Here is a 12,945-nt window from a genome sequence, read left to right as displayed (position 1 = left end):
GAAAGAAGGAGGTGGGGGTCACCTGTTTTCAGAGCTAAAATTAGTGAGAAAATGCCTGCCACAGATTAGTTATTTCTTTAGCTTAAGAGTACGTGGTAACTGAAAATTTACATTTTTTATGCCTTTAATCAACGTTTTTCTGAAAATTCATACAGAAATGAGTTCTTCAATGGGCATGAAAGGTGTTGAGCCAAAAAATCAAAATTTGATAAAAATTCACAAACCTGCAGAAAAATGCAATTTTCTTCACCTTGATTATTTTGACTAGAGCCTGATTCCACCACGCTGCCTCACACATAGTTTAGAAAATGTTTCAAATATTGTTCAATGTTTCACACATGTGGGGTTCATCAAGAGCGTTATTGAAAAAACAACCAGACATCATCATCATCGTCATAATTTGTCGAAAAAATAGGGTAGGAAAAGAAAAATGTCTATAATGTTCAGTCAGTTTCGAGTAAACTATTTGTTTCTATTTCACTTAAATGGCTCGACCTTTTGCCTTGAATACTTCCTCAGGAGCAACTAGGAATAAAACAAAGGGAAGAGCTTACATAGTAAATATATGGAGAGAAGGGGCTCACAAAGGAGGTCTCTTAGTTAGTTACCAGCACTCCCCGAAGTGTCCTCAGTGAGAGCCAGGTCAACAGAGTCTCAGGAAACATTTTCTTCTTTAAAACATAGGAAAATGTTTGCTTCATAAGGTAACCAATCTCATATATATATATATATATATCTGTTACGTTGTAAGAATCACACCACGGACTCTGCGCTAACTCAGAATTACAAAGTTCTATCTGACATTTTGGGTCAGAAACCAAATGTGAGGCAGTGTGGTGGAATCAAGCTCTCGTCAATTTTTGAGCATGTAGAGTTATTGAAATCATCTTAAAGCTTGTTCATTTGTCTTGCTTTCATTGAAAAAATTATTCATCCATCTTCAACAGAAGTGGAGATATTTTGGATTGAAGGAGGTGGCGGTCACCTGGTTTAAGAGGTAAAATTAGCCAGAAAATGGCCGTCAAAGCTTGGTAAATTCCAAAGCTGGAGAGTCCATGGAAACTGTAAATTTATATTTTTGTGCCTTTAATCAACCTTTTTCGGTGAAATCCTCAAATGAATGTGTTTGTAAATGGACATAAAAGGTATTGAGCCAAAAACAAAATTTGATAAAAAATTGCTAAGCAGGGAGAAAACTGCTGTTTTCTTCGATTTCATTATTTTGATGAGAGCCTGATTCCACCACGCTGCCTCACAAATGTAGTCTGCTCTATCAAAATCGTAAAAATATTTGGAGCCATTATCAAGATATTCAAAGAATTGCATCTGAAAAAACTCGACATGTTGTGAAACTCTAAACGTTAGACGTCAGATTTCCCATAACTAGGTATTGAGCACACAGAACTTTGTAATTCTGAGGCAGCGACAGGTCAGCACATGACACACTGCCCTCACCCTATGTTGGTGTGTATGTGGAACAGATGCTGCAGTTTCCACAGGTCAACATGTTTCCCTGCATAGGTGTAGAAGATGTTGTAGTTCATCTCAGTGCCCATCCCTTCTATGGGCTCACTGATGGCTGTCCTGTAAAGTAAGGATAATATCTCTGGGTAAATAATTTGTTATATTTGCATACACTACTAGGTAATTTCTGTTTGTTTGTTTCAGTAGAGGTTTCACAGCGCTCGCAACTGCATAAGGTCATATGAGCGCCAGAAGATTAGAGGTGTAACAAGAGAGTAACAAACATGAAAAAGAAGGAGGGGAGATAAGGACGATAGACGTTTGATAGGAAAGAAGAAGCAAACCACACCACAGCACCCGCCAACCACCCACTAGGTAATTTCTAAATCAGTAAGTAAGCTTTAGTAAAGTGTAAAAAAGAGGAAGGGAAAACACCAGTACAGAGATTGGGGGTGCAGAAGATAGAAGGCAGACAAGCACAGTCTGGTCAGGAGCTCACTTCCTCTACAGTAAATTTCAAAGAACTTGCTTTTCAAGGATTTACTGAGATTGCTAAAGCTGCATCTCTGCTATGAACTTATCGCAATGGGAGGCAGAAGAAGACAAAAATTGCAAGAAATACCACACAAATCAAGCATACGAAGTAAATTAAATGGTCTTCAAAAAGATAAAGTGTTGGACATTGCTTTCTTTCATCTTTCCACGAGAAAATAAAGATGAAACTGTTGCAACAGAGAAATAGAACGGCTGTGAGATAATTCCAAGTGCATGCACAAATATTTTTTGCAGGATTTTAAAAATCCTTCCCCTGGTGAGTAACAAATAATCCAAGATGAGGTCTCCTTGAGTTTGTTTTATAATTTATGAGCTGTAAACTTAATTGTTGATATTCATCACGAAAATATTCTCTGAAAATAATTCAGAAGTTTCAAAAATTATCTCCTAACTAGCTTACAAGCCCAACAAGCTTGGAAACTTGGAGTAACATTTTTCCTGTTGACATTTCATGTTATGGTGTTCTTTTATTTCAACGTGATGTATTTCAAACTTTGTTTCATTCTGGTCTCCATCCTTGTTTTGTACCTTGCTTTAGAACTTATGTTGTCAAGCAGACAGAATAAATAAAAAGCAATTTTTTTCTAAACTATAAAAATGAAAAAATGACTTTTCAGCGCCAGAAGTGAAACCGTACTTATCAACTTCATCACAAGTATCCATGTTCCAGACGCGGATAGTACAGTCAAGGGAAGCAGAAATGAAAGCTGGTCCGTGTGGGTAAATCTTGAGAAAGTTGATAGCATCATTGTGGCCAACAAACACCATCTTAACTTTCCAGCTGCTGTCCCAGATTTTGACTGAAATATACGCAAAAGAATAGAGTGTGAGTGTGGTTTTTAAATAAATTTTTTTTAAAACCATTATTAAAAAATTCAATATTGTTATTTTGTTAATTATCTTCATTAATTCCTGCCTATTTTCAAGGCAAAAGTAAACATTGGCCTCCTAAGGACAAGACCATGTTAGGGAGAGACGACACGACATAAGGTACAACAATTCGCAGTTGGCAGAAAAAGTGAAACAAAGAAGGGAGTAAAATAGAACAAAACCGTTTTGCGATACCACGTTGACACCGACACGACTTTCCACGTCACAGACGACACGATTCCCAGAGAACATGTTTCAAATCTTTTGTCCGTTTGTTTCAAGGGAAATAATCTCATCAACTAGTGCCTCTCAGAATTACTTCTCTTTTCCCACTAGTCATCATCAATGCCTTTCACCCCCGTCAGGGTATAGGCCACATACAAGCTCCTTCCATTTATCTCTGTTCTGAGCCATCCTTCCAAGCTCGTTCCAAGTGAGCTTCATTTCTCTCATGTCCCTTTCCACGCATCTCCTCCACTTTTCCCACTAGTTGTCTATAAATAGCTATGAAGCAATGTCACTAAAAGGTAAACAATCGTACATGTCTTGTTGTGCTTTGTGTATTGCAAACATGAATGAAGAACGACTCATTCGAAAAAAGTTCAAGAATTGTTCATCTTCAAACAATTGCGGGTATAAATGATGAAATTCATCGAGTCTCACGCTGTCGTAATATTGGGCGAATACCATATTTTTTAGAATGTTAGCCTATCTATATTGTCTCCTCCTGAACCATAGCAAAAAACAACATCTTTCTCCTGGTATTCACCATGTCTGAAGATAGAAGGTCGTAGAAATTGTCCATTGTTAATGTTGTCAGTTTTTACCATGGATGACATGGACGATTAGAATTGTCATGTTGTCTGTCCTTAACGTGGTCTTACCCTAACCTTGCGCATATCCAGTTATTGATTCAGAAATTCAAAAATAAATGTCATTGTGCAGTTCTAAATATGAACAACAAATGGGTGATTTTTAGGGTACTTTAAAGTTTCTTCTTCATATTTATGGCTCAACCGAGTAACTTTAAAAGTTGAATGTATTTCAATCTTTTCAGCATAGGCAGGCCAAGTCTATACATCATATTTGACACATGAAATGTAATTGAGTTATTTTGAAATTACAATGTGACTTTGTTCTTTAAAGGCTTCAAAACCTGAAAGGCAGTTGTGTCATTTTTTTTAAACAATAAAAGCATTCTAGCATTGTAGCATAACATTATCACATTGCAGTTGGAATATTGAAAACCCAATGGAGGCACTTCAGAGCTTGACAGGTAACAATTCAATTCTGCACATATTGTATCTATTTCAAGGAGAAGTCACACTCAAGTAAAATATATTTTTGCTCTCAATAACCGTGTCTGGACCAAAGGCCTTAACATTGATATAAAGTTTAATTTATTTAAATTCCTCAGTACTCCATTATAAAGCCACAGAAATCATTTTCCAACAACCCACTCTAACTTCATGAATGGTAAGACACATGCACGTCTCTGAAGATGAGAGGAGCAGATAGGAGACAAGTGCACAACAAACACACTACCAGGAACAACAAGAACACACACTCACTGAAAGCAGCCAGTCAGAGTGGATTTAAGGGATATAGAATTAACCATCCGAGAGTGACACTGACGAACTGGGACAGAAATGAGAAGAATACAGAACAGAATGACTCACTGCATCCATCCTTGGCTCCTGTGATGACATACTTGAGAGGGTTGAAGAAAGTCAGGGCTGTGACTGGCTGGGCATGCAGCTCTTTCTTGTGGTCTACCTCAAGACCAGAGAAAATGTTGTACACCTGATAAACAAAAGGAAAAGTCTGTGAATTCTCGTAAGGATGAAAGGTTCAAAGATTTTCTTTCTACTAAGCGATAAGGAGACAGAACTCTTTAAACTCTTCATATTGAGCTTTGGCAAATTTTGACAATGTCTGAAAATCATTTGTGACACGTCGTGGTGAAATCAGGCGCTCGTCAAAATATCGAAATGGAAGAAACAGGCATTTTTCCGCCAGTTTGGCAATTTTTATCGAATTTTTGTTTTTGAGCCCAACACCTTTTATGTCTGTATAAAAACACATTTCCAAGTGAATTTTACAGAAAAACTTTGTTTAAAGGCGCAAAATAGGTAGATTTTCAGTTTTCAAGGACTCTTAAGCCATTGAAGTTATCAAACTTTGGCGGACATTTTCTCACGAATTTTACTTCTAAAAAAAGGCAACCCCTACCTCCTTTAACCACAAATATGCCATCTTCTATTCCAGATAGACGCGTATCATTTATACGGTCAGCAAGACAAATGAACAAGCTTTAAAATTATACCAATAACTCCACATGTCCAAAAATTGACGAGCGCCTGATTAAACCGGGTTGCGCAACATTTTGTCCCAAACATTGAAGGGTACTTTGCCAACCTTGTCAAGTATCACTAAATTTGGAGTTTATATCTGTGTATTGACAATCCTGTTTGACATGAACTTCCTGACAGTAGCTGAAGCTAAAAGAATCATTTACTGATGACCCGTGGTGATCACATAAATAGGGATACTGCCATCTGCAGCACCTTTGATGAGATTGGGAGGGTCACTAACATTAGTGCTTAAGAAGTGTTACCATAATATAGTATCTAACTGTTTGGGCTTAGAAATGTAACACAAATTTTTCTTTGGGATGAATAAAAACTGTGACTTGTAAACATATATGGATGTAATGACCTTTTCCATGGTAAAAAGTAATCAATTCATAAAAGCTTACCACCACTCCATTGCCCTGAGCAAAGAACATACGCTGTGTTCTGCTTGCTGTTTCTTCCAGCACCATCATCTTGAACATTTTCCTCTCTCCAAAGTTGGTCTTTGTTGTCTTCCTTGCGATAAGGTGACGAGCTCCATATCGAAATGCCCAGCACTACGAGTGAAAAAAAAGAATCTTAAGATAAGCCTATTTATTGGGTCAAGTTGAAAAAATACACGCATGGGCATTTTCTTCTTCTGTTTCTTCGTGTTTTCGCACTAGAAGTCAGGGGTTGTCGAGTTCTTCTTCTTCAACCTGCAGCGCGATTGATATTTATGTATGTGACCATTGGCTGGTGCCTCTATAAAGAAATCATTGATGGTCAGGTCAGGTATGTGACCATTATCTTTACTGGTTTCAAATGTCCCTTGCCTTGCAGTTTTTCAAAGGTACTCTACATATTTTTATACTGACTAAATTATTGTTAGTTTAGGAAGAAGAAAAAATTTGGACAGTCTGGCGGTTTATTTCTCGTCATAATGAAAACAGATTGAAAAAAGAGCAAAATTTATACCCACAAACTACGAGATAGTTTCTCTTCCGAACACTTTTTGTAAATTTTTGGGACACGAAAAACTTTATGTAGTTCAGCAATAATTTATTGCAGTAGAGACATTATTGAAGTTATAGATGATCCCAGACAACAAAATACAAGATACATGAACAATTTTGTTATTTAACAAATAAGATACAACACACATAATATGCAATATAATTAAATGGTCAGAAAAATAGTCTATTAATTTATCATGTAATACTAACAAACTAAAAATGAACTGTTTTTTTTTTAATTTGATAAAACAAAATACAGAACTTTAACAATCATAAAAGGTAAAAAAAAAAAAGTTTTAAAAAAACATTTGTATGCAAACTGTAACATTAACTAAAATGGGAAATGCAGCAAAAGCGGTACAGATTCAACATACCGTAATAAAATGAGGTCCAACTGTGATGAGTTCTCCGGTATTGTGGTTGTATGTTCCTAAAAGTATCCGACCAACAGCCTTCGATTGGGAGCGTATGACGAAAGTCCGAGACAGGAGCTGATAGATTAGAAAGTCATCAGTGCAGTGAAGACAAATGTGATTTAAAAATTTGATTTTTATAAGTTTTCTATAAGCTTTTGTGCTGACTCCTGGACAGGCAAAAAATGTTTGCTATAGTATAACAAAACTATGTAAGCAATCAAAGAGCTCAACAGATATCATACTGTTCAGTTCAGCTTTATTTATACATTGTTCATGAGGACCACAACCTATTTATTGTTATGTTGTAGGGGCTAGCACAATAAGAAAAACACATGTGACATCCATGAACGGGTGTTCTGAGACTTTCTTTGTTTAATTGACCTACATTGCATAACACACAGGCAGGAAACTACGACTTGAAATACTATTACCGTACTTGGTGTGATAACTGTATCTAGGACACTACATTTATATAATACTTTAATCTCTCTGGGGCCAGTGACAGCTTCGATTTCACAATGTTTATACTTTCTTTTATTTCCTGTAACTTTATAAAAGGAAAAAAATGCCTATTTCGGTCCTCTAGTTTTTTGTGCCTGAATAAGATGGTATGTAAGTGTAGCAACGTTTGAAAGCTTTAAGGGACATTTTAAGCTAAGTTGAGATCATTAAGGCTTTCACAAATATGCATTAGGTATTTTTCCCTATTTCACAAAGCAGTGGATGCCTACAAATGAACTGTAATTCAACATTTGAACAGAAGATTTGGCTTAAAATTCCAAACTTACAAAAACGTCCTCTTGGCCATGAACCCAGCCAACAAACTGATTCGTCTGATTTGCATAAACAACACGATTCATCCCTTCCTCTGCATCAATGACATCTTTTTTCCTTCCATCCTCATGGAAAAATCTGAAGTATTGACCGTCGCAAGTCAGGTACTCCTGAAGGTGAAAAAAAGTCGTGAAGAAAATGATGGTGTCAAAAATAGGCTGTGGTGCAACAATATCAAGATAGAGAATAAGTGACAGTTCTTAGACATTCATAATAATAATAATAAATAGCATTTGTATAGCGCATATCCCCGCTCAACTGCAGGCTCTATGCACTTTACAACTATTATTACCCGAGCAGACCACAGAACACTCCGAAACATTCTCAGCTTCCCGGGAAGCATACAGTGCAAGCAGCTGATTAAGCGCTCAAACACTAACAAACTGACAAGATCTTTCGCTGTCTATAGCCGGGTACCCATTCCCACCTGGGTGAAGTGAGGAAAATTTGTGTAAAGTGTCTTTCCCAAGGACACAACGTCGGGCCCCTGACGGGATTCGAACCCACAACCTTACGGTTGCGAGTCCGAGAGACTAACCACTAGGCCACCGAACATTTTCCCACCAAGTAAACAGCATACCGGCACATAGAGTGACTACCCTTCTAAAGACAACCGAACAAATTCAATTTTGACTCTATAATATCAGCTGACTCTCTTGTCACATAAGTCACACAATTTTCATTCTCTGCACTCCCTCCTTCAAAATATTCATCACTTGCAGGAAAGAAGGTTTTCCTTTAATATTTACCCAACATCACTTTTCATCACAAAGTGACCAACAACAAAAAAACCTCTAGAAAATACAGGGAAAGAAAGAATACGGGAGCCTCTGAAGATATCATACGTTCAACTTCTAAAAATAAAACCTGTTATTACTGAAAAACAACTATGATAGCTGCGCATCCTGATACTGAAATTGTCTATTCTGCAAATAGTTGAGCTTGTAACAGGCGTGGTTTGGACAGTATTAGATTTAGTTTTAGTAAGAGTTTTACGGCAGTTGCAACACAATAAGATCATATAGGTGCCGAAAGATTAGAGGTGTTACAAGAGAGTAACAAACACAAAAAAGAAGGAGGGGAGATAAAGATGATAGATGTTTGACAGGAACGAAGCAAACCACATCAGAGAACCTGCCAACCACCCACTTGGACAGTATTGCATCACAGTTATCAAGTTCAACTGAAATATACATTATAAAAAAAGAGAGACCATGTAGCATCTAGACAGAAAAATAATATTATCATCTCAATCCCTTGCATCCCAAGGATTGTATAACATTTCAAAAAGTTTCAGGAGGTCAACCATAAATAATATTTCTATCCCCCATCTGAAAAAAATATGCAATAATCATAACATGACGGTCTTTCGAGGTCCACTTGTGAGTGCAACTAGCTTTAATGGCATGGTATATCAACCAACCTTGTGTTCAGAGATGTAGATGACATGTGTCAAGTGCTGCTGATGGTTCAGCTTTCTGTCTCTGTGGATCCCATGTGTGATAACCACGTCTTTGGCTTCTGCTGCCTGCACAGCCTAAACGAGACGGAAAGAATGCAACAATATGGATAGGTTGTAAATAACGTCAGTGTTTTCTTCCTTATTTATAGATCATCCAAGCATTGCTAGTTGAAAAAGTTTATATTTGCACAAAGCTTGCTTTTCAAATTCCCTATTACATATTTGAAAAATGATTAATTATCTGAACAAATTTTTTTTTTTAAGAAAGAGAAACTACAGAATTACAGAATCAAATGCAACAAACAATAATCACTTGAATAAAAATGATGAAGGAAAGTACAATTTTAAAGCAGTTTCATTAAAAAATTGAAGGTATATATTCAAGCATCAATGATGATCGTATGTGTATGCATACAACAGGCAACTCTCTAACATATTGTAAACAAAACATGAAATAGCTCACTTCAATATAAAACAAAATTTTAAACTCTCAAATAGAAATGTAAATTCTGTAAGAAAAACATGTACCTAACAAATGGACCTGTTTACACTATTTGAATAATTAGCAGTGCATGAACATTATAATATTTGTCATTATGTTTCACAAGAGTTCCTCATCTGGGACAGAGTCTAATCATCTTGTTTCCTTTTTCATTTAATTAAGATTATACTGAAAACATTTAATAGCAATATGCTAAAAGATATCAAAAAAGTAATTTCAACCCCCATGCTCAAATATTTACTCACCTCCTTTGCAGAACATACTGAAGCTCTTAGTATGGCCCAGTGGTGAGCAGCTTTGGTTCTGACTTCATTCTGTTTCCTTTGTACGAGAATTTCCAATTCCGTTTTTTCCGTGTTATTTCGTTTTTTCTTAAGATTATCATCTTTTCTGTCTGTGTCTGGACTATCGTCTGATGGCCTGATACTATGGAGTAGATTATTGAGCTTCAACATTTTAGCTCAGCATTTGCAGTCTGCCGCACCCTGTCACAAGGCAGCTATGTAAGATAATGCACTGCTGAGCTGTGGTATAATCTCTACATTATAGCACAGAATCAGTAAACTATGCTCTTGAACTTGAAATCTGAGAAGAAAAATCAATACAAATATTTAAAGTAATCATTCAATCTCTGTCCCAAATATGAAAGCATAAATGTTTTATGCTACTTGAGAACTCATTTGTTCTTTTTCAAAAGGAAAGAGAAGAGTTGCCAGGTTACACATAATTGTTAGAGTAAACGCTGTTTAGACGGTGGTCCGGTTTGTTTGCCTTTTCCTGCCACACGTGTTTGTTTTAACATTACACACAAAAAAATGTGTGGCATTGTGATGAAATCACACCTTCGTCAAAGTAATAAAATTGAAGAAATGGGCATTTTTCCGCCCATTTGTCAATTTTTATCGATTTGTCGTTTTGGGCTCAACACTTTTTCGTCCACTTCAAAACATATTCTTGAATGGATACTACTAAAAAATGTTGATGAAAGGCACAAAAAATGTAAATGTTCTTTTCCAAGGAAACCATGGCACTTTGGAAGTAACCAAACTTTGGAGGCTATTTTCTCAATATTTACTTCTGACACCAGGTTAACCAACCTCGTCCGTTTCAGTTGAGACCTCTTTTCATGAAAGATGGGTACGATATTATAATTTTCTTAAAAGCAACATCTCCATCTCCCCTGTCGGCATCTTATGGCCCTACACAAGTACTCATCAGGGTCTGCATTTCTTCCAAATGTGATTCATCATAGGTGGACATGCGGCCTCTATTCAATATGAAAGCTCCAGTGACAGAAGAAGGAGGAATATCTGAGTCGAAGTGACAGCACCAGAAGCACCAACAACCCTCAGTCACAACCAGAAGTACAAGAAGGCGCATCTGGGACTGAACTCAGTAGCAATAAAACGGCCATAATTGGGAGATTAAAAGCTGCGGAGAAGCGACATGTGCAATGTGATGCCGGAGAATAGCCACACGCTAAAATTAATAGTAGGCTAAACAAATGCAAATCTGATAAACAAGAAACACTGTATTACGGTACTTAAAATTAGAATTAGAACCACTGATAGTTATCTTTTTTTACTTGAAAATTAAAATTCTACTGAACCCATCTTGAAACACAAAAATGTATTAAGGGAAGTCGGCTGGTATGGTATTATAATCAAGGTGTCAACCTTCACTCATTTTTAAAAACCTTAACATTCCACCTTAAATCATCTTTCAAAAATAAAGGTTTTTCAATAAAAGAAGAAAATTAAGGGCAAATATGATTTAACAGGCCACGTACTTTTAATAGAGACAATTTTTTTATACAACTACACATCTTTTTTTTTACAGTAGTCCTGCACTGACCTATTTATTTCTAACCCAACATACTCATACACCAATTACTGCTTTAATTATACTTCATCATTTAAAGTAGATCTTTGTATAAGGATCTCGTAAAATTGTAATTTTCTTTTTCTAAGAAACTCATATATTATGCCAAGCTCCTTACTTAATTATTATTGCCTTTTATAACAATAAACCCAGTCAACCGTTTTTCTATTGTCTAGTGTCTGGCCACAATCTAATTTCAGCCTGCAATTTAAAAAATATAACATCGAATAAACAATAAACAGTGTAGCTTACTATTTATTTCACTTTAACTTCGGATACTTCTTTCTTAGTCTACCCTTGACTTGTGAAGATACACACCAACAAGCGTCTTCTTCAGTATAATACTAGCAAGTGAAAAAGTTGGCATTATTACCACCATGTCCATAGACATTACAGATGGAAGAGCTCGCTTTCAATAATCAGTGTGTAGGGTAGCAGGCTCTTCTATAAGCCGAATCAACGACAAGGATACAACAATACACAACGGCAACGCCATTTTTTAACTTCTTCCCGCAGGTCTTTCAGTTCTTATCGTCTTATGTGCAGACCTGTCTTGACAAACCTGATAACTTCAAGATGAAAAGCATTGATTATGTTAGGCAAAGAAAAGCTCACCTCCAGGAAACTAATGACTTTCCAAATAAAAGCAATACAAACAACTCACTAAATTCCCTTGGCAAGCAAAGGTACATAATCCGAACGAACCTTGTTGTTGAAAATCTCCATGGATCTGCAGCACTAAGTTTGGCTTTTTTGCAGGAGAGAGTGGCACGGAAGTAGCCAAAATTGGATCACTAACTCGATCAAAATATCAACGAAACGAAATATAACAGCGAGTTTCGTTTCAACGGTAAAAGTTTTGCACATTCCACCTTGCTGTAGGCCTTCTCAGTTCGACGTTTTTTTAAGATTGCCGAGTTTTTTCCCCAAGGACACCAACAGACAAAACACTTTATTTCGACAGGAGCCCAAGTTCTCTTCCCTTAATTTAAAAAAATAAGATCGACGTGTACTTAGTAGGCTATGTTTTTTTGGACATTGTTACTTTTAATATCCTTGTTCTACTGGCATCTGTGGTGTAGCCTACTGCTGTGATATGATAAAAAGCATAATTTTTCCGTTTTTGTGGGATTAAAAAAAAAAATTCCACATGATTTCTACATGCCGAAAGACAAATAAGGATATCAATATATGAAAGCCAAACTGTGACTAGTTTTTTAAAAATATATTAGCATTTTAGATTCGTTAAAACGCATTTATTTCCAATGTGATGTGACGAAACACATTTTTTTTTCAGAGATGATCCCATGAAACGCATTTTTTTCTTGCGTATCGACCGTCCTGTCCGCAGTTGTAAACGCTTCACCGTCGCACGCAGAGGACCTGGGGTAGATTCCTATGTAGGGAGAATATGATTTTGTGATTTTGTAAGTCTATCTCGGTTTTTCTGCCTGGACTTCGTAGGCTATCCCTCTCTTTCAGCCTTGCCATAGTTACATAGTATGGCCCTGCCAGACAGGGTCAAAAGTCAAAACCCTACCTCCTAACTTCATTATCGAAATTGTGTCGATGGAGGCGCAAAAAAAATGCACCAACATGTGTATATTATATA

At 36.6% G+C, this 12,945-nt stretch overlaps 1 protein-coding gene across 3 annotated transcripts in view; it reads right to left on the bottom strand.

Annotated features, from left to right (window-relative positions):
* The window catches only part of LOC101852565 (WD repeat-containing protein 97), a 55,178-nt gene extending 42,905 nt beyond the window's left edge, over window positions 1–12,273 (bottom strand). For 2 of the 3 annotated variants that reach the window (XM_005105251.3, XM_005105253.3), the window contains exons 1-9: window positions 11,998–12,099; window positions 9,698–10,037; window positions 8,912–9,025; window positions 7,443–7,598; window positions 6,613–6,729; window positions 5,648–5,800; window positions 4,569–4,692; window positions 2,657–2,819; window positions 1,456–1,584 (exon numbers count right to left, since the gene is read on the bottom strand). In XM_005105251.3, the coding sequence (XP_005105308.1) occupies window positions 1,456–1,584; window positions 2,657–2,819; window positions 4,569–4,692; window positions 5,648–5,800; window positions 6,613–6,729; window positions 7,443–7,598; window positions 8,912–9,025; window positions 9,698–9,907 (1,166 nt within the window). In that variant the 5' untranslated portion in view covers window positions 9,908–10,037; window positions 11,998–12,099. Of the gene's footprint in view, window positions 1–1,455; window positions 1,585–2,656; window positions 2,820–4,568; window positions 4,693–5,647; window positions 5,801–6,612; window positions 6,730–7,442; window positions 7,599–8,911; window positions 9,026–9,697; window positions 10,038–11,997 lie in introns of all 3 variants that reach the window. The other variant, XM_013086375.2, reaches the window with a different exon arrangement.
* Between the last annotated feature and the right edge of the window lie 672 nt (window positions 12,274–12,945).

The sequence above is a fragment of the Aplysia californica genome, unplaced genomic scaffold (genome assembly GCF_000002075.1).
Source record: "Aplysia californica isolate F4 #8 unplaced genomic scaffold, AplCal3.0 scaffold00460, whole genome shotgun sequence".
NCBI classification, from domain to species: Eukaryota; Metazoa; Mollusca; class Gastropoda; order Aplysiida; family Aplysiidae; genus Aplysia; species Aplysia californica.
The sequence above is the reverse complement of the archived record's forward strand: the minus strand, read 5'-3'. Positions and strand labels throughout refer to the sequence as shown.